A 20,017-nucleotide genomic window follows, 5' to 3' on the forward strand; every position below is an offset into this window, starting at 1 on the left:
TTGCGACTTGTTTTAATTAAACTAACACTGTCTGTACGTTAAAAAGTTGGCAAATACCATACAAATTTTAACACTTCTTTTATGACAGAATAGTCTGCAAAATAGTTCAAACAGTAGGAAAGGACGTCAACTATAATAAAACACTATTACAAACATTTCTTCTATTCCCAAGTGCACAAAATCTGGCCTTTTTGACAGCTTCAGATTCTCAGATTTTGATAAATGCTCCCGAAGGAATGGATGGTATACATCAGAAAATAAAGTGGACCTTTTACAATAGATGAATACATAAATCCGTTCATTTTACAGCCACATCAATGACAGCCTACTGAATTTAAAGAGAAAAACATTACTTCATGTCCTTGCTGTCAAAATTGACCACTTCTGCTCAACTCTAATTATGGGAAATAAAAAACAATATGAATAATTATGGTCAGAAAAGTAGATATTTTGTGATTTTTATATTTCTAATGTCCATTTGTAAGTGACCAGTTGTCAAACTTAATTGTGATAGATCGGGCACCAAAATGTGAAATTATTCGCCTAGTCTCTGAGAATTAATTTGTCTCGATTTTTCCTGACGTCATTAACGGAAAGAATGGTCAGTGAATTATGAAATTATTCCTATGATGGCCATTTTCTGGCCATTAAAAGATTTATATCAATTATTGACCGGAGTTTCATGCTGGACAGAAAAATATAAGAGCAGAAAGAATAACAATCAATAGAGAAAAGGAAGTTTTACAGTCTGGGTCATCAATTATTTAGAAAAAAAATTGGATAACAAGTTAACTTAGAAAACTAAGTTCATATAATTTTGAATGCCTATAATTGTGTACACAGGCTCAAACTGTGATGTAATTATTGTTCTAAAGAGAAATTAAAGTAACTTAAGATTAATTGTACATAAAGACTAACTAAAAAAATAATTGCCAATCTTCACACGAGCTGGTGCCAATGCTCATCATTTTTTTTCAGTTGACCAAACTCGCAACATATTTAAGCCAGAGTGATAGTAGTAATGCTTCAAATGTGTTTGCTATCATTGTAACCCAACAGTTTTCCAAGTTATGGCCAACAATTAAGATTTCACACAGCGCCAACCATGATTATGATGATGACAACATCACTATGGCTATGACAATACCTCAACCGTTTACTGTAAAACACAAGCTAAAAATGTGTAATAAAACCAACTCCTTAAGGTTGCCTAATATTCTGAATTGTTCATAAGATTGTAAAATGTATTTCCATTAATGACTTGAGGTTGCTGATGTATTACATTACTCACTTTTTGCCCATAAGCGGAAATTTTCTATTGTTGGACAGTTTATAACACAATCTAATGGCTATTAAGTTTGGCCATTAAAGTAATCATAAACTCAAAGGCGTAGTGACCTTGCAGTTTAGGTTTCATAAAAACCAAGTCAGAAAAAACACATCTGATGGATGATTGTGTCAAAATTGGTCATCTGATTTGACAGTTTATTAAACTGACCATTTCAAAAATAGCATTCCACGCATATTAATATGTGACAAGGATGAAACTTAAAAACAACCCCATTATCTGTCATTCAGCGGGAGGGAACAGAAAACACATTGAACAATTAGATAGAAAAGGATGACTTAACGTTCATTATAAAACATCTTTGAAATCATATAATTATATAACTTACAGCCATTAATTCATTTTTATGGGTGATATAAATTCTAATTTGGTTTATGTTTAAAGACTCGATCAAAACGCTACTCTCTGCTAAAAAGAATACATGATTTTAGTTCAGTTTTTACACTTAAAAGGAACTATCTACTAACATAGCGACAGTTTCTCTTTTTTTCCTTAAATTTCACAAAACCAGTCTGCGTCAATTATTTTAAATTATTTAAGACAGCAAACACAGCTCTGCCTGACTTCTAACACACCAACCTGTCAGACAATTTCTTTAACAATCAGCTTCCACAACAAAATTAACTTGGATTTAAGTCAAAATATTTGAGTTTAAAATTACCCCACAGATGGAAATTAACAGTTCTGTTTAAAGGCCTTCACTCAATCTTGACTGTAACATGGCATTAGTTGACGGTCTTTTATAACTGAAGATAAATGACATTTTAAATATGATTGGTTAAGAAGCAGTGTTTTTATTGGGCACAGCAGGAAAGTTTACAATTTTTTTCTTTTACCGTTATGTTTAAAAGAGTCTGTCAAGATCAATTTGCAATTCTAGTGGTTCAGAGGCAAATTGAATGTAACCCAATATGGTATTATGTTGAAAATAATCTGTAGAAAACAGGCGTTGACAATTTTGTCTTTTAAGTCATTTAGGCATTTTGATATTGGGTTTCAAATTGAAGACCGCAATCGGAGATTTTCTAATTTTGATGGCACAGGAAAACAAGATAGATGGACGGGGTTTTGTGATAATCAATTTTGGTATTTGTCAATCAAGCTGAAAATATAATGTTGCTATAATTAAGGATAGGTATTTCAATTAAGTCTGTATCCAATGGATTTTAGGCCAATTTCAAAACAAGGAAACTAGTACAAAAAAGTGACAGAACTGTTCATTACAAGTCTTTCAATGGTTGCCAATGACCAGAAACTTTCAACACAGGCTTGCACTGCTTAAATGAGTCACTAAGTCCTTCAATGGTCTGTTAACAGGCGCTTGCACTGCTTAAATGAGTCACTAAGTCCTTCAATGGTCTGTTAACAGGCGCTTGCACTGCTTAAATGAGTCACTAAGTCCTTCTATGGTCTGTTAACAGGCGCTTGCACTGCTTAAATGAGTTACTAAGTCCTTCAATGGTCTGTTAACAGGCGCTTGCACTGCTTAAATGAGTCACTAAGTCCTTCTATGGTCTGTTAACAGGCGCTTGCACTGCTTAAATGAGTCACTAAGTCCTTCAATGGTCTGTTAACAGGCGCTTGCAGTGCTTAAATGAGTCACTTAGTCCTTCAATGGTCTGTTAACAGGCGCTTGCACTGCTTAACTGAGTCACTAAGTCCTTCAATGGTCTGTTAACAGGCGCTTGCACTGCATAAATGAGTCACTAAGTCCTTCTATGGTCCCCAACGACCAAAAACTGTCAACAGATGCTTGCCTCGCTTGAGTAAGTCACTAAGTCATTCAGCAGTCTGTCAACAGGTGCTTGCAGTCTGCTGAAGTGAGTCCTTTAATAACCCCCAACGACCAGACACTGTCAACAGGGTCCTGCATCACGCGAGTTTGTCAATAAGTCCTTCTAACAACACTATGAACAAAGTCCTGAGATGCATGTCAAGGTTAAAATATTTTCATACATTCTATTTCATACAAATCATTATTCAGCCAATCTAGTGATATTTGGACAGATCATTGAATAATTTCAATCACCAGGGAAGTGGGTGCTATATACTGTTTTATACCATGTTGTCAAAGACAACATTTAATAACTAGCATGCTGTAAATGTGAGTATCATCGTAATTTATCAACATGCTAGTTTTTGAAAGGTTAAGCTCACTCGACTTGTTACCATTCCGATATAAGAGATAAAGTATGGATGAAAACATCCTCAAACAAGGAACAAACAGGTGTGGAATACGAGACAGACTTTAAAATTGAATCATCGTGCTGCAGTTCTGTTAACCTAACTGTTTTTGACAATGTTGTAAACCAGTTTCTGAGACACGTTATAAATTGCAAAAATTATTCTTTATTTGTCTATTACGATTTCTACAATCACTTTAAGAATTCAGACCCATAAAACTCTATTTTGTAAAACAACACAGACAATTCAATCAGCCTGTTGTTTTTCAGCCATTTTGGGAATTCTACCAATTTTTCTTCAATAAACCGGCTATTCAATATCCTCAGAGTACACAGACTTGTTCCAAGAGCTAGCAATGTTATTACTTTATACAAGAAGTCTTTTAGTGAAATTCAAGCCCATCATTTCAATGGGGGTTTTCAATAACCCATTATACGTATATTAAATAGACATACAGCGTAATCATATAAAAACTCGGAAGCCGTAATTGAATGCTCCATCGGGAATCCTTGAACTATCAACAGTTCAGTATCATGAAAATTTAATTCCAATTTTTGGCATCATATTCGTTCTCATTGCAACAAACAGGAGAAAAGATGTAAAGAAAAAAAATAATTGTATTTGGCCACTTTTTTAGAGATCAATTGTGAATTTATTTTCTCTGTAGACCCCCCCCCCCCCCCCCCCCCCCCCACACACACACCAAACAGAGCAGGTACTTGTTTAATTGCAGTAAAAGTCAGTTGCTGAATTGAAGAAAGCACACAACAAACAAAGTGGAGCCCATGTAAAGATCCAGACTAGATGGTGTACCATGACCGTCTCTACCATGAAACTATCCATGGGCAGACCAGTTCAAACTGATGATATAGAACATGAAATTCCAAGAAATGATGATTTTGTCCCAGAAGGAGGAGGCATATTGATGTGTCCACTCATGGTAAGAACAAAACAAAAAAAAATATTCAGTACTTTAATAATTTGTTCAGTACTTTAATAATTTGTTCAGTATTTTAATAATTTGTTCAGTACTTTAATAATAAAGTGTTCTAGAAAAAAGCTTATTATTACCTTTAAAGGTTAGAAAAATTAAGACACCATCTGAGAATAGCTGTATTGCTTTAATAAGAAAAGGATGCTAATTCTTTCAGCCAAATTACAACAAAGGTGACCATCAAAGGTGAGGAAAATTAACACACCATCTGAGAATAGCTGAAATGCTTAATACAACAAACTCGAGCTAGTGCAGAAGTGATGACTAACGGTACCTCCACACGCTGCCTTGACACAGGATATTATTGATTGATTGACTATAATATAAAAATCATAATCATATTCTTACTTAAAAAAAAAATCTCAAAAATATAATATAGCCAAAGTTGAGTTCCAAGTCATATTACTAAACGAGGTTGCCTGGGGCCACACTGCCTGCCAGACTCTACTACAAACCATGGTTGCAATGTGTACCGAGAGAAATACTTTTTAACTGTGGGAGTGGTTTTTCACTCTCCAAACCCCAAATTTAGCCAAATGCGTCAATTTCAAGGGCACATAATTATAAGACAAAATGGCTGTGGGTCACAAAACATATGCCAGGCACTGCTACATAATTATCAGGGTTGTATGTAATGTGTATCTGATTTCTACCTCTTAAAAGTGGGAGAAGGTAACTGAACAAAATATTTCCAATAGATTGACTTTAAACTTTAAACAATGAACCCCTTGAGATTACATTTAGTAAAATGAATGTGTGAGCTCTTGTCCCATAAGAAAACCTAGAGCTATCACAAGACGTGATAACATTGCCAACCTTGACACACAAATTGAGCTTCTAACATCAATCATTACATAGCAGATTATGGCTTCAAAGTCAAATGCAATTCAGTTTTTATAAGCAAGAACATGTGTTATATTGTGCAAAGAGGACCTGGTTTCAATTCCATAAAAGAGTCATTTAAAAATTTGGCAGTCTGGTGAAGGCGAGAGTAGTCTAGTGAGGGTGGGAGAGTGGTCTAGTGAAGGCAAGAGTAGTCTAGTGAGGGTGGGAGAGTGGTCTATTGAAGGCGAGAGTAGTCTAGTGAGGGTGGGAGAGTGGTCTTGTAAGGGTGGGAGAGTGGTCAAGTGAGGGTGGGAGAGTGGTCTAGTGAGGGTGGGAGAGTGGTCTAGTGAGGGTGGGAGAGTAGTCTAGTGAGGGTGGGAGAGACGTCTAGTGAAGGCGAGAGTAGTCTAGTGAGGGTGGGAGAGTGTTCTAGTGAAGGCGATAGTAGTCTAGTGAGGGTGGGAGAGTGGTCTAGTGAAGGTGAGAATAGTCTAGTGAGGGTGGGAGAGTAGTCTAGTGAGGGTGGGAGAGTAGTCTAGTGAGGGTGGGAGGGTGGTCTAGTGAAGGCGAGAGTAGTCTAGTGAGGGTGGGAGGGTGGTCTAGTGAAGGCGAGAGTAGTATAGTGAGGGTGGGAGAGTGGTCTAGTGCGGGTGGGGGACTGGTCTAGTGAAGGGGAGAGTAGTCTAGTAAGGGTGGGAGAGTGGTCTACTGAGGGTGGGAGAGAGGTCTAGTGAGGGTGGGAGAGTGGTCTAGTGAAGGCGAGAGTAGTCTAGTGAGAGTGGGAGAGTGGTCTATTGAGGGTGGGAGAGTGGTCTCATGAGTGTGGGAGAGTGGTCTTGTGAGGGTGGGAGAGTGGTCTAGTGAGGGTGGGAGAGTGGTTTCGTAAGGGTGGGAGAGTGGTCTCGTAAGGGTGGGAGAGTGGTCCAGTGAGGTTGGGAGAGTGGTCTGGTAAGGGTGGGATAGTGGTCTTGTAAGGGTGGGAGAGTGGTCTAGTGAGGGTGGGAGTGTGGTCTTGTGAGGCCGGGAGAGTGGTCTAGTGAGGGTGGGAGAGTGGTATCGTAAGGGTGGGAGAGTGGTCTAGTGAGGGTGGGAGGGTGGTCTTGTGAAGGCGAGAGTAGTCTAGTGAGGGTGGGAGAGTGGTCTAGTGAAGGCGAGAGTAGTCTAGTGAGGGTGGGAGAGTGGTCTAGTAAGGGTGGGAGAGTGGTCTCATGAGTGAGGGAGAGTGGTCTTGTGAGGGTGGGAGAGTGGTCTCGTAAGGGTGGGAGAGTGGTCTTGTAAGGGTGGGAGAGTGGTCTAGTGGGGGTGGGAGAGTGGTCTTGTAAGGGTGGGAGAGTGGTCCAGTAAGGTTGGGAGAGTGGTCTGGTAAGGGTGCGATAGTGGTCTCGTAAGGGTGGGAGAGTGGTCTAGTGGGGGTGGGAGAGTGGTCTTGTAAGGGTGGGAGAGTGGTCTAGTGAGGGTGGGAGAGTGGTCTCGTAAGGGTGGGAGAGTGGTCTAGTGACGGTGGGAGAGTGGTCTCGTGAGTGTGGGAGAGTGGTCTAGTTAGGTTGGGAGAGAGGTCTAGTGAGGGTGGGAGTGGTCTAGTGAAGGCGATAGTAGTCTAGTGAGGGTGGGAGAGTGGTCTAGTGAAGGGGAGAGTAGTCTAGTGAGGGTGGGAGAGTGGTCTAGTGAGGGTGGGAGGGTGGTCTAGTGAAGGCGAGAGTAGTCTAGTGAGGGTGGGAGGGTGGTCTAGTGAAGGCGAGAGTAGTCTAGTGAGGGTGGGAGAGTGGTCTAGTGAGGGTGGGGGACTGGTCTAGTGAAGGGGAGAGTGGTCTAGTAAGGGTGGGAGAGTGGTCTACTGAGGGTGGGAGAGAGGTCTAGTGAGGGTGGAAAAGTGGTCTAGTGAAGGCGAGAGTAGTCTAGTGAGAGTGGTCTATTGAGGGTGGGAGAGTGGTCTCATGAGTGTGGGAGAGTGGTCTTGTGAGGGTGGGAGAGTGGTCTAGTGAGGGTGGGAGAGTGGTCTCGTAAGGGTGGGAGAGTGGTCTCGTAAGGGTGGGAGAGTGGTCCAGTGAGGTTGGGAGAGTGGTCTGGTAAGGGTGGGATAGTGGTCTTGTAAGGGTGGGAGAGTGGTCTAGTGAGGGTGGGAGTGTGGTCTTGTGAGGCCGGGAGAGTGGTCTAGTGAGGGTGGGAGAGTGGTATCGTAAGGGTGGGAGAGTGGTCTAGTGAGGGTGGAAGAGTGGTCTAGTGAGGGTGGGAGGGTGGTCTAGTGAAGGCGAGAGTAGTCTATTGAGGGTGGGAGAGTGGTCTAGTGAAGGCGAGAGTAGTCTAGTGAGGGTGGGAGAGTGGTCTAGTAAGGGTGGGAGAGTGGTCTCATGAGTGAGGGAGAGTGGTCTTGTGAGGGTGGGAGAGTGGTCTCGTAAGGGTGGGAAAGTGGTCTTGTAAGGGTGGGAGAGTGGTCTAGTGGGGGTGGGAGAGTGGTCTTGTAAGGGTGGGAGAGTGGTCCAGTGAGGTTGGGAGAGTGGTCTGGTAAGGGTGGGATAGTGGTCTTGTAAGGGTGGGAGAGTGGTCTAGTGGGGGTGGGAGAGTGGTCTTGTAAGGGTGGGAGAGTGGTCTAGTGAGGGTGGGAGAGTGGTCTCGTAAGGGTGGGAGAGTGGTCTAGTGACGGTGGGAGAGTGGTCTCGTGAGTGTGGGAGAGTGGTCTAGTGAGGTTGGGAGAGAGGTCTAGTGAGGGTGGGAGTGGTCTAGTGAGGGTTGGAGAGTGGTCTAGTGAGTGTGGGAGAGTGGTCTAGTGAGGGTGGGAGAGTGGTCTAATGAGTGTGGGAGAGTGGTCTAGTGAGTGTGGGAGAGTGGTCTAGTGAGGGTGGGAGAGTGGTCTCGTGAGGGTGGAAGAGTGGTCCAGTGAGTGTTGGAGAGTGGTCTCGTGAGAGTGGGAGAGTGAGGGTGGGAGAGTGGTCTAGTGAGGGTGGGAGAGTGGTCTCGTAAGGGTGGGAGAGTGGTCTTGTAAGGGTGGGAGAGTGGTCTTGTAAGGGTGGGAGAGTGGTGTAATGAGGGTGGTCAGGAGTGTCTTCACAATAAAGCTAACAAGAAGTTAACTACATTTTTAATAAGGATGCATCATAAGGGACTGTGAATGTCAAAGGCATTCTTGGTTTTATTCCCGCAGGCAGCACATATCAATTGGTGCAGGACATTTCATAAACCAGTAGCTTGTAGTATGGAGCCATGTGTGGGATATGATCCCTGAATGCAATACAAGGCAACTTGCACTGACTGTTTCCTAAAACATTTATTAAGAAGCTACATGCTGCCAGAAGGTTCTCTATTCTTTTTCTATAGACTTTCTTGGCATTTCTTTGAGCCTTCACATTATACCTTGGTCCAGTTCCTCCTCCGAAGTCTCATCTTCTGTGCCTGACGATGATATGCCAGCAGGGTCGTCTCCTGAAGAAAACAACCACATCATCATGTTGTCTTAGGGCTAATTGTAACCAACCTTAATATATATGTATATACATGTAGTTACATGCAGTTACAACAGTATTGCACCATGCTCTTTATTTTACTTAAGGCCTCTGTAAGACCAGTGGACCAAAAGCTGCAAAGTTGGTATGAAATGTGTTCCTTTCAATGGTTTCATTGTGGTTTTAGACATTACTAATCAGTGGGTATTCAGTATATCCCAATTACTTTTTTGAGATTGCTTTCTTAATCCACTATTCCTCTTCATTGGTTTAACAGGTCATTTATATTTCCAGAAATATCATGGTTTAAATGCATCTACAACTTGAGGTGATCTAGTAACCTGGACTTACTTTTCCTACAACCTTAATTGATATCAGACATCATCAGTGGAGTTTTAAACAGGAGATTAGGGGAAAATGAAATGGGTGTTCAAAATGAAATCTTTAGATTAAAGGCCAGATTCAAATCATCAGGAAAGATGTTAAAGTAATTAAGATGGATGAACAGTAGGTTTGGCCCATGTTTAACCTATTTCACCTCTGAAATTGCCAAAAGGCCAAGGAATATTAATATTTCATTATGAACCCAAATCTGGCTTCATAATGTAATTTCCCTAAATCAAAACTGTCAAAACTAGCGCATTACACCATGTGTTACTTCCCAATGTGTTTACAGAGTTCTTAATTGTCTTTCTGAATTGAGGTCTTTTTTGTATGACCAAAATTGAATAATTTAGAATATGATTTTCATGGCCCTCACTCACAGACAGGGGGTTCAAAATTAATATATTCAGTCATTATTTTGTCATTATTTTTACACAAGATCTTTTTTTGAGGTTAATTGATGAATAAAACACATTCAAACTGTATAAATGAAAGACTTAAACCTGTTGTTTTAAATAAAAACTCATGAAAATTGTTTCAAAGAGGACTTACAATAATCATGAGATAAATATTTACAAGTGTTTCAGTAATAAAGAGGTTATTAGTTCTTGATAAAGATATAAACTCTTGAAAAATGGACATTACTGCTCCTTTGAAATAGATAGAAGGTTAATCCTGTATTATTTATTGAAATTAAATAACGAACCTAAGAACTTTCCGAAATTCTAATCGCAGCTAATCATCAAAGTGCTTTGTAAATCTTCAATTACATCTGATAGTTTTTATTCCACAGGGGGCATCAAAACAAGTTCAATATCTTTTCAATTTTTCACACCTGATTTTTCTAGATATAAGCATAATGAAATATTAGAATTTAACTACATTGTATACATCCTATTGCTCTTTCTTGACTTGAATTTGCATTATGAAGTGTTGTTGAACCAGGTTAACAAACTTATGTTTTTAATATTGTACAAGTATTCCTGCTTTTGTTGGTCAAAACATGCTTGTTTTACAATCATGAAGCAAAACAAATTATACAGCATTCACAAGCAAACTTCTATGTGAGAATGCTGTCTAATGTTGTTTGGAACACAGATTATCCAAGGAAACCACCTAGCTAGGTGACCACTGACCTGTAAGGCACAGTGACCACAAACCAGTTAGGCACTGTGACCACAGACCAGTCAGGCAATGTGACCACCGACCTGTCCCGCATGGTGAACACCAACCTGTCTAGCTCGGGGACATGTCCCGAACCGTGACCACAGACTTGTCAGGCATGGTGAACACCAACCTGTCTAGCTCGGGGACGTGTCCGGCACGGTGACCACCGACCTGTCAGGCATGGTGAACACAAACCTGTATGGCTTATTGCCCACAAACCTGTCTGGCTTGATGACCTGTCCGGCAAGGTGACCACCGACCTGTCAGGCATGGTGAACACAAACCTGTCTGGCATGGGGACGTGTCCGGCAAGGTGACCACCAACCTGTCAGGCATGGTGAACACAAACCTGTCTGGCTTGGTGACCACAAACCTGTCTGGCTTGGTGACCTGTCCGGCAAGGTGACCACCGACTTGTCAGGCATGGTGAACACAAACCTGTCTGGCTTGGGGACCTGTCCGGCAAGGTGACCACCAACCTGTCTAGCTTGGGGACCTGTCCGGCAAGGTGACCACCGACCGGTCAAGCATGGTGAACACAAACCTGTATGGCTTGGTGACCACCAACCTGTCTAGCTTGGTGACCTTTCCGGCACGGTGAACACAAACCTGTCTGGCTTGGTGACCACCAACCTGTCTAGCTTGGGGACCTGTCCGGCAAGGTGACCACCGACTTGTCAGGCATGGTGAACACAAACCTGTCTGGCTTGGTGACCACAAACCTGTCTGGCTTGGTGACCACCAACCTGTCTAGCTTGGGGACCTGTCCAGCACAGTGACCACCGACCTGTTTGGCTTGGTGACCACAAATCTGTCTGGCTTGGTGACCACCAACCTGTCTAGCTCAGGGACCTGTCCGACATGGTGACCACTGACATGTTTGGCTTGAAGACCACCAACATGTCCAGCCCGGTGACCACCAACCTGTCAGGCATGGTGACCACTAACCTCTCTGACTTAGTGACCATCAACCTGTCCAGCTTGATGACCACTGACATGTCTGGCTTGATGACCACCACCATGTCTGGCTCGGTGACCACCAACCTGTCAGGCATGGTGACCACTAACCTCTCTGACTTAGTGACCATCAACCTGTCCAGCTTGATGACCACTGACATGTCTGGCTTGATGACCACCACCATGTCTGGCTCGGTCACCACCAATCTGTCAGGCAAAGTGACCACCAACCTATCCAGCTTGGTAACCACCAACTAAACTAACATGACCCAGTTTGGCTGGGAATGAAACCATGTCCCCAATCATGAGAAGCAAACTTCTCTATCATGAATAAAATCATTGTTTAATCATACCATAAGTGTCCTGTTGTAATATCAATTGTTGCTGCATTTTAAGGACATAACTAAATAAAAAAAACTTATGCTATTTTGCCACTGATACTGTAATATTTCAACGAGTCCACTTTAAGCCAAGGTTCTGGGCCCCAGGACTCTTTAATGGTTTATGTATTAAAGACACAAGTGTTCATTTATGTGTTTTACTCCTGAACCTGCAATAATCCTGTGAATCCTTTTCTTTGACATGACCTCCAGCTGCTCCAAGCATCGCTTCTTCAGGTCATCCAATGGCAGCTCCTGAAATACATGTAAATAGGGACATCATTAGTTGGATTTCTTCTGGTGTATATATTCATATCAGTATCTTCAAACTGCATCAAACATCGTTACTTCAGTTCAGCCAACCAATTGAAACTCCTGTCACATATAAGGGAGATGATCAAATTACTTTTACAATTATTAGCCACATCATAAATCTTTTAACTTCATAAGGACTTCAAGCTTCTCCAAGCATAACTTCTCCAGGTCATCAAACACAAACTCTTGAAATGCACACAAAAGGGAGATAATATTTTGTGGTATTAAAGTTTTAGTCAAAATTATGTCCTATTTCTTGTTCATAAGTAACTAGACATCCCTTCTTTGTTCAAATCCATCTGGCTGGAGCAGCTTCTTACTACACATAGGGTAGATAATAAGTGAGTATAGGTTCAAGTTAGTTTCTATATGACAGTTTCTCCAGATATGGCCTCTTGAAGTCAGTCAACAGAAGCTCCTGATACTTACACAACGTCCGTTTATTATTGGGAAATACAAGTTTTATCATATTATTCTAAATGACATCTTTCTGATCCATTAATTAATACTTTTTCACTCAAGGGCATCAGTTGAAATGCATGCAGGGGGGATAATCATGAAAATCATTATTATAATTTATTTAAACAGTTTCAATTTTACATTTTTTATTATATTGTTTGTATAGTTGTTGCTTTACAGTATCCTCTTATACTAAAACCAGACTGTGGCGGCAAGAATGCCAATACTTATCAGGTGAATATTTTTTTCAGTCAAACAAGGGGTATAACTCGATTATTAATATAAAAGCCAGAGTTATGGGCCTTGTTATACATGTGAATATTGTCGCTGGCAATATGTGTACCATTACTTTCATTTGAATATCTTGTACCATTTATGACCAAGGATTAAGTTTTTGCACAATTCTAACAACAATAACACCAAAGCTATCACAATACCATTCGCTTTTAGCATTTTTTCCTTGAAAAACAGACAGACAGGGTGTAATTTTGCTTCACTGAACAATTCAAGTTGGCATACTTTGATGTTGTTAAAAAGAATGCTTTATTTCGTCAAGCACCAGTGTAAAAATAATTCTGCTATTCTGAAACAATGATGCTCTTTCACATACTTCTCAAATTAACCACTCCCAATTCCAAAAGCAATTTTAAGGCCCTTAAAAGTATATAGATTTTACCTTGGGGCTATTTTTCAAATAAAGAATTCTAACTGTACCCACAGTAAATGGCTAAATGTTAAATAATTAAATACAAAGCTATAGTGCAGCATGTTTTGACTGGGTAATAATCATCTCATTTAATCCTCCACAGACAACAGTATAAGCTTGCAGCATCATGTTTTGCAACTGAAAGTTCATCTACTCTTAAGGTGCTTCTAAAAAACACCAAAAACTGACTTAAACCCTTCAATCTTATTTTTAGATATTCAAAAACTGTCAATAACAAATCTAGATAAATATATCTCCTGCAATGCCCTTTTATGTCAGAAAAAAAATCTGCATAAAGTACATACAAAAACAAGAGAGCCAAAATGTCACAAAATAAGCCTCTTCTGATTTGAGGACACTGAGTTTCTTGAGAAGTGATTGTAGATAAAGCTAAATTTAGAAAGCGGACAGTTAATATAGTTTATACCAAATCAAGGGTTATAACTCTGGAGTGACTGAGGTGACATGGCTGGTTATCAAACTTGCCCTGGATATAAATAATACCCATTCACATTCTAACTATATTTGGTGATGATTGGACAAATGCTTCTTAAGTGATTGAGTCGACAATATACAGGATGCTGAACCACAGGTAATATTAAAATTCAGGCTTAAAAAACCCAGAACACATTCGATTTTGGTGAGAAAAACCTCATTTTGAATGACAGCTATCATGAAATGTCATTTTTCCGAGAACAAAAAAGTTGTGTTGTGTGCAATATTCAATTTTTGTTCCAAGAATGTCCAGAGGAGGGATAGCCAATGTCCATTAGAGGTGACCCCCATCTCGGAGAGGTCTAAAATGTAATTGAAAATCAGTCATGTTTCAACATCAGGCCACAAAGATAATTATTAGAAAATGTCCAATTTCCAAACTGACCACAATTTTCATTAAAGTAATGGGTCCCTGGGAAAACGTTGTACTCCACACCAGAGGGAATGTTTGACATTTAAATACAACATAATCTATCATTTTTTTCATCTCTTCTATGACTCTATTGCTTTATGCAGCTTTCTTTGAACTCTGGCATTTTTACATTTTTTTGTATGCATTTGTGCACAGTCAACTTAAATATAACACATAACATATCTTTAAAAAGTTTCTTTTAAAATCTGATAACAAACCCTTCTTATTCTCCCAACTGTTTTTTCCCAAAGAAAAAAGGGCAATGAAAATGCTCTTCCAGATATATATTAACTTTAATGGCAAATGATCATTGTTATGTAATTTATTGCATTTCGTATACTTTTTATAGCCTGTTATTTGATAATAAATGTGAACCAAAATAGTGATATTTCAAACAGATTTTGCAAACAAATTACTCCAACTTTAATCGCAAACCTAAGAAATATTACACAACCTAAAGATTCAGCATACGAATATAAACAATGCAACTGCTTCCATTGCGTGTGCAAATCAATCAATTCACTATAGTTTATGTATGAAATTTATTTGGTTGTCTCTAACCTTCAATCTCACCTTTTTCTATTCATTTAAACTTTTCAAGCAAAAACAAGCACATTTCTATAATTAATTTCCCCTGCCAAAGGTACCAGAGTCATTGAACCAAATAGTTGTCATGTCATGTATGTAAAAAATAGAATAATTATGAACATGATGGGGGGGGGTGGTGAAAAGTTTTGGGTGTAAAGATAAGTTGGTAAGGAATTTAACAAACAAATAATCTATTTCTCTGATAGGTCAGGTGACCATAGTAACCATAGTGCTAGATATTAATGCCTTAGGTAACCCCAAATAATGTTGGTATCACTAAATAGGATATTACTTGCTGATAATAAATAATGTTAAAAAAAAAACATATTCTATACTGTTGCAGGCTTTATATCAAACAAATGGGACAGCGCGCTCGACTATTCCGCTGCTTTTCAGTGTAAGGATTGAAAAGTTTTGGCAAAACATGGATCACTGTAAAATTAGATTAGATTTCAATGCAATTCATGATGTATTTGCTGAGATATTATCATAAATGTTGTTACATGCAAAATGTTACCCAGAATTTCTAAGTCCAATAATAAAGGGCCATTTTTTGCAAAATATAGTAATCTAACTTGGTTATTCAAGTAGGTTGGGTGGTTGAGTACCAGTATTAGGTCTCATTGCAATACATGAAGTAGTTGTTGAGATATTAACCTATGTGTGAATACATGCAAAACCTTTACCAGAATTTCTCAGTCGCATAATAAAGGAGCAAAAATGATATAATATGCAAGATAGAGTTATCTTTCCTGATAAATTAAGAAGGTTGAATGGTTGGAAGCCTGTGTATGAAGTTTCAAAGCAATACATGATGTATTCAAATTTCTATGTCAATTAAAAAAGGGCCATAATTTGAATTTAATGCAAACTAGAGTTATCTTACTAGGTTATTAAAGTAGTTTGGATGGTTGAGTACCATTGTTTAAAGTCTGAATGCAATACATCAAGCATTGCTGAGATATTAACCTATGTGTGCTTACATGCAAAACCTTAACCAGAACTTTCAAGTCAAATAATAAAGGCCCATTATTGGCATTAAATTCAAATAAGTGTTATCTAACTTCACAAATTTAGTAGGTTAGATAGTTGGGAATACATATCTAAAGTTTCAATGCAATACATGATGTATTTACTGAGATAATGCTTACATGCAAAACCTTAACCAAGGTGTGACGCCGACGCCGACGCTTTGGTGAGTAGTATAGCTCTCCTTATTCTTCGAATAGTCGAGCTAAAAAAAACTCCAAGAAAAGAAATTGATAACAAATGATTTTTTTTTAAATCCATACAGTTGCAGATTACATCTTGAAGCATAACCCCCTTACAGCGAAACAACACCTTTCTGCATCCTCGAGATTGTCTCAAGTGTCGCTGAAATTGTCTTCAAACCCTAGCACAACGTAAATGAAATATACAGCTGTCTTTTAAAAGACGTCCCCTGTACAAAATTGAAAAAATAGGCAATTATCTATTATCAAAATAGACATTGTAGTTATAGAATTGTCTTAAAATGTTTACGTTTAGATCTCATGGCTGTGGTAAACTCATTTTTTATTTACATAAATGTCTACTTATTTTACCATAAAACATTTCAATAAAAGCATAGTATGTCAAACGCTGTATTTCATTAAATTGATCCTGGCTCCGACCGTAAGACAAGTTGAAAGAGTATCAAAAACTCAACATTAATTCAAAGTCTATAGTCAGAGTGGGGCTGAAGTTTGCATGAATAATTCATTCCTACTTTCAAAGAAAACATTCTCTCACAATTTTAACCTCGAATACAGCAAAAATGATGCAAACTGGCCATTTTTTATTGAAATCCACTTTTTTTCATCATTTGCCATGAAAAAAAGAAATATCACAAGCAATGCACTTAGAATCCAGACCAGAATCGTTTAATAATCTGTTAAACAAGGGGCATAATTTAACCAGTATTTTAGCACTTACTGCACCTTATGATATCTGTTGAGTGTCGTCTTAGCATCTTAAATGGTTACCCAGTAAAGGTAAACATTTATATTTTTGCATGATGTCATAACGGCTGAAAATGGTAAATGACAAATCTTTAATGGAAAATAAAACAAATTAAATCAAAACAAATAAACCATTGTTAAATTATAACATGTAAAGTGCCATAACTCTGTCATTACTTCGACTATGATTTACTGAAATTATACAAAAGTGAACTTTTTCTTCACCAGAATTGCATCTAATGCCACATTATGAACCATAAAATCCGAACTCAAAACAAAAATATTTGATCAAGCAGGGGTGTTTCTTTATGAGATGAAGTCCTGATAGGCTTCATAAATTACTGGGCTATTTCTGCTTCAAACGCGTTATTTTGAATGGCTAAAACGTCATTATAAAGGAGACAATAAAACACATATCTGATTACGATTGTGATGACGTATTTAATTCCAATATTCTGCCCACCACTGTTGACAATATGATAACCCAAATATTTTGCTAACTTCTTTTACAACTTTCCGATCTTTATTAAGAAGTTTTCAATCTTTACACAGCCAACAAATACTCTCGAAGATCGTAGAGAATGAGATCGGAGAGAACGTGAGAATGCGACTGCAATTTATTATTAAGAACAATGCAAGCAGCTGGCTGACCCTAAAATATTGATGCCATAATTAATAAGATTATCTAATAATAGTGAAAATGCCTGAAAATGTCACTCCGAATTTAGAGATTAAATTTCAGTTGTATTAGATGAATTATCAGATGAATTGTTTATTGAATTACGCAAATAGCCTCCAAACAATATTAAACTAAAATCCAAATCAATGCCCTTATTGGAGATATAAATTAAATTTGGAAAAAAAAAACGGAAATCAATATCCAGTAATGATGGACTAAATTAGTTTGAACAAAACCACTTTGATCTTGGAAATCAGTTATTTTAATTGATCTGTTTACGAAGCGTAAAATGTTCTCCGTTAGGTTTCCTGTGATGCCGATTTGTGTAAAAACCATTAAAATATGATAACAGTTGAAATAATACAGTGAAATGACCCTTACAATCAATATAAATTTATTTTTGCAAGAATTTTATAGCATCCTTGAGTGGCATTCTAATGTGAAAATCAATCAGGATTTTAATAAATGAATCAGAATCAATACGATATTTTATTATACTTTTCACATCAGATCTTATTGATTTTCACAATCATAAATGGCCAGGCAATTAAATGTTTATACTTGACTCAAGTCTGCAACAAGTTTATAAGTTCTGCAAACATGCAATATTTCTCTCAGATGTCATTTGTACATTAAGCCTTACTTAAAGACTCAGTTATTCTTATTTTATCAAAATGATGAATCAAACTGATCTCTGAAATGAAATGCTCCAACAAAGGACAACCAACAGATTAATAACAGATTACACATGGCCATAAGCATAATATATCTCATTGCCAAATGAGACCATGTCCTTTGATCTTGGGTGGGTAGGAGTTGGGGGGGGGGTGAATTGTCAAATTTATATCTAATATTTTGTTTTGTCTGCTCTGCTGTATCTTCAAAAACACCAGAATTAAATGTACAGCACTTTCACAAATGATCTGAATAAGAGTTGTGCACACAAAAAATAAAATGACCCATAGAACATATCATGAACAAGGTTACCACTGGAAATACTGTATGCTCCCCATGAAGAATTATACATACCTATCACATGAAGAATTATACATACCTATCAAAGGGCCATAACTCCCTGAAAAATGAAACCCCCTGAATACTCTGACAATACTCGCATCTCCTTTTGCCAGTAAAAGTTTAGAGTCAAAATCCAATCAATTGGTGGAAGGAAAACAGCCAGACATTCCCTAGATTTGGTGCATTCTGGCCACTTCTGTGCCATCCGAAAGGGTATTTTCTCATGTTGGTAGCACTATTACCCAACTGCAAGGATTCCTTGACCCAGACACAGAAGAAAAGCTTGTGTTCATCTCTACCACATCAAAACAGACCAAAACATTGGCCCATAATGCCCTTTCCTTCAAGGGAGAGGCATATACCTATGTGGAACAACCCAACGTAAATATTGCCGCCAATTTCATTTACCACCTCTTGTTTTAAACAATCTTTTCTGTAAAACTTCAAACAAAGTAGCTCTTCTGACAGATGAAGTATTTGGTATTTTCTCTTATGACTTCATATTTTACATATATTTTGTATCATTCCTGAAGTTACACAGTTAAAACGAATTTCTTATAAATAATCTGTTTTACATTAACACCTTTGAGATGACCCCTGGATAAAAATAGAAAATCATGACATCACAACATTACGAGTACTAGAGGTAAACATGATTGACCAATTGAGAAAAGTCTTTTATTGGATTAGTATGCACAAACATATAAATGCTATATGCGTCAAAATAGTCAATCTGAGTACTGACACAGTACGATACATACAGAATGTTACGCAACCCTATGTTCGTTCATCTGTACATCTCATACAACGTTCATCTGTACATCTCATACAACGTTCATCTGTACATCTCATACAACGTTCATCTGTACATCTCATACAACGTTCATCTGTACATCTCATACAACGTTCATCTGTACATCTCATACAACGTTCATCTGTACATCGCATACAACGTTCATCTGTACATCTCATACAACGTTCATCTGTACATCTCATACAACGTTCATCTGTACATCTCATACAACGTTCATCTGTACATCGCATACAACGTTCATCTGTACATCTCATACAACGTTCATCTGTACATCGCATACAACGTTCATCTGTACATCGCATACAACGTTCATCTGTACATCTCATACAACGTTCATCTGTACATCTCATACAACGTTCATCTGTACATCGCATACAACGTTCATCTGTACATCTCATACAACGTTCATCTGTACATCGCATACAACGTTCATCTGTACATCGCGTACAACGTTCATCTGTACATCTCATACAACGTTCATCTGTACATCTCGTACAACGTTCATCTGTACATCTCATACAACGTTCATCTGTACATCTCGTACAACGTTCATCTGTACATCTCATACAACGTTCATCTGTACATCTCGTACAACGTTCATCTGTACATCTCATACAACGTTCATCTGTACATCTCGTACAACGTTCATCTGTACATCTTATACAACGTTCATCTGTACATCTCGTACAACGTTCATCTGTACATCTCATACAACGTTCATCTGTACATCTCGTACAACGTTCATCTGTACATCTCATACAACGTTCATCTGTACATCTCATACAACGTTCATCTGTACATCTCATACAACGTTCATCTGTACATCTCATACAACATTCATCTGTACATCTCATACAACGTTCATCTGTACATCTCA

The 20,017-nt window shown here is 38.5% G+C and overlaps 1 protein-coding gene across 3 annotated transcripts in view; it reads right to left on the reverse strand.

Annotated features, from left to right (window-relative positions):
- The window catches only part of LOC128214573 (probable serine/threonine-protein kinase kinX), a 129,586-nt gene that overhangs the window by 13,750 nt on the left and 95,819 nt on the right, over positions 1–20,017 (reverse strand). For all 3 annotated transcript variants that reach the window (XM_052921125.1, XM_052921124.1, XM_052921126.1), the window contains 2 exons: positions 11,847–11,931; positions 8,700–8,768 (listed from right to left, as the gene is read on the reverse strand). In XM_052921125.1, the coding sequence (XP_052777085.1) occupies positions 8,700–8,768; positions 11,847–11,931 (154 nt within the window). The remainder of the gene's footprint in view (positions 1–8,699; positions 8,769–11,846; positions 11,932–20,017) is intronic.

The sequence above is a fragment of the Mya arenaria genome, chromosome 13 (assembly GCF_026914265.1).
Source record: "Mya arenaria isolate MELC-2E11 chromosome 13, ASM2691426v1".
NCBI classification, from domain to species: Eukaryota; Metazoa; Mollusca; class Bivalvia; order Myida; family Myidae; genus Mya; species Mya arenaria.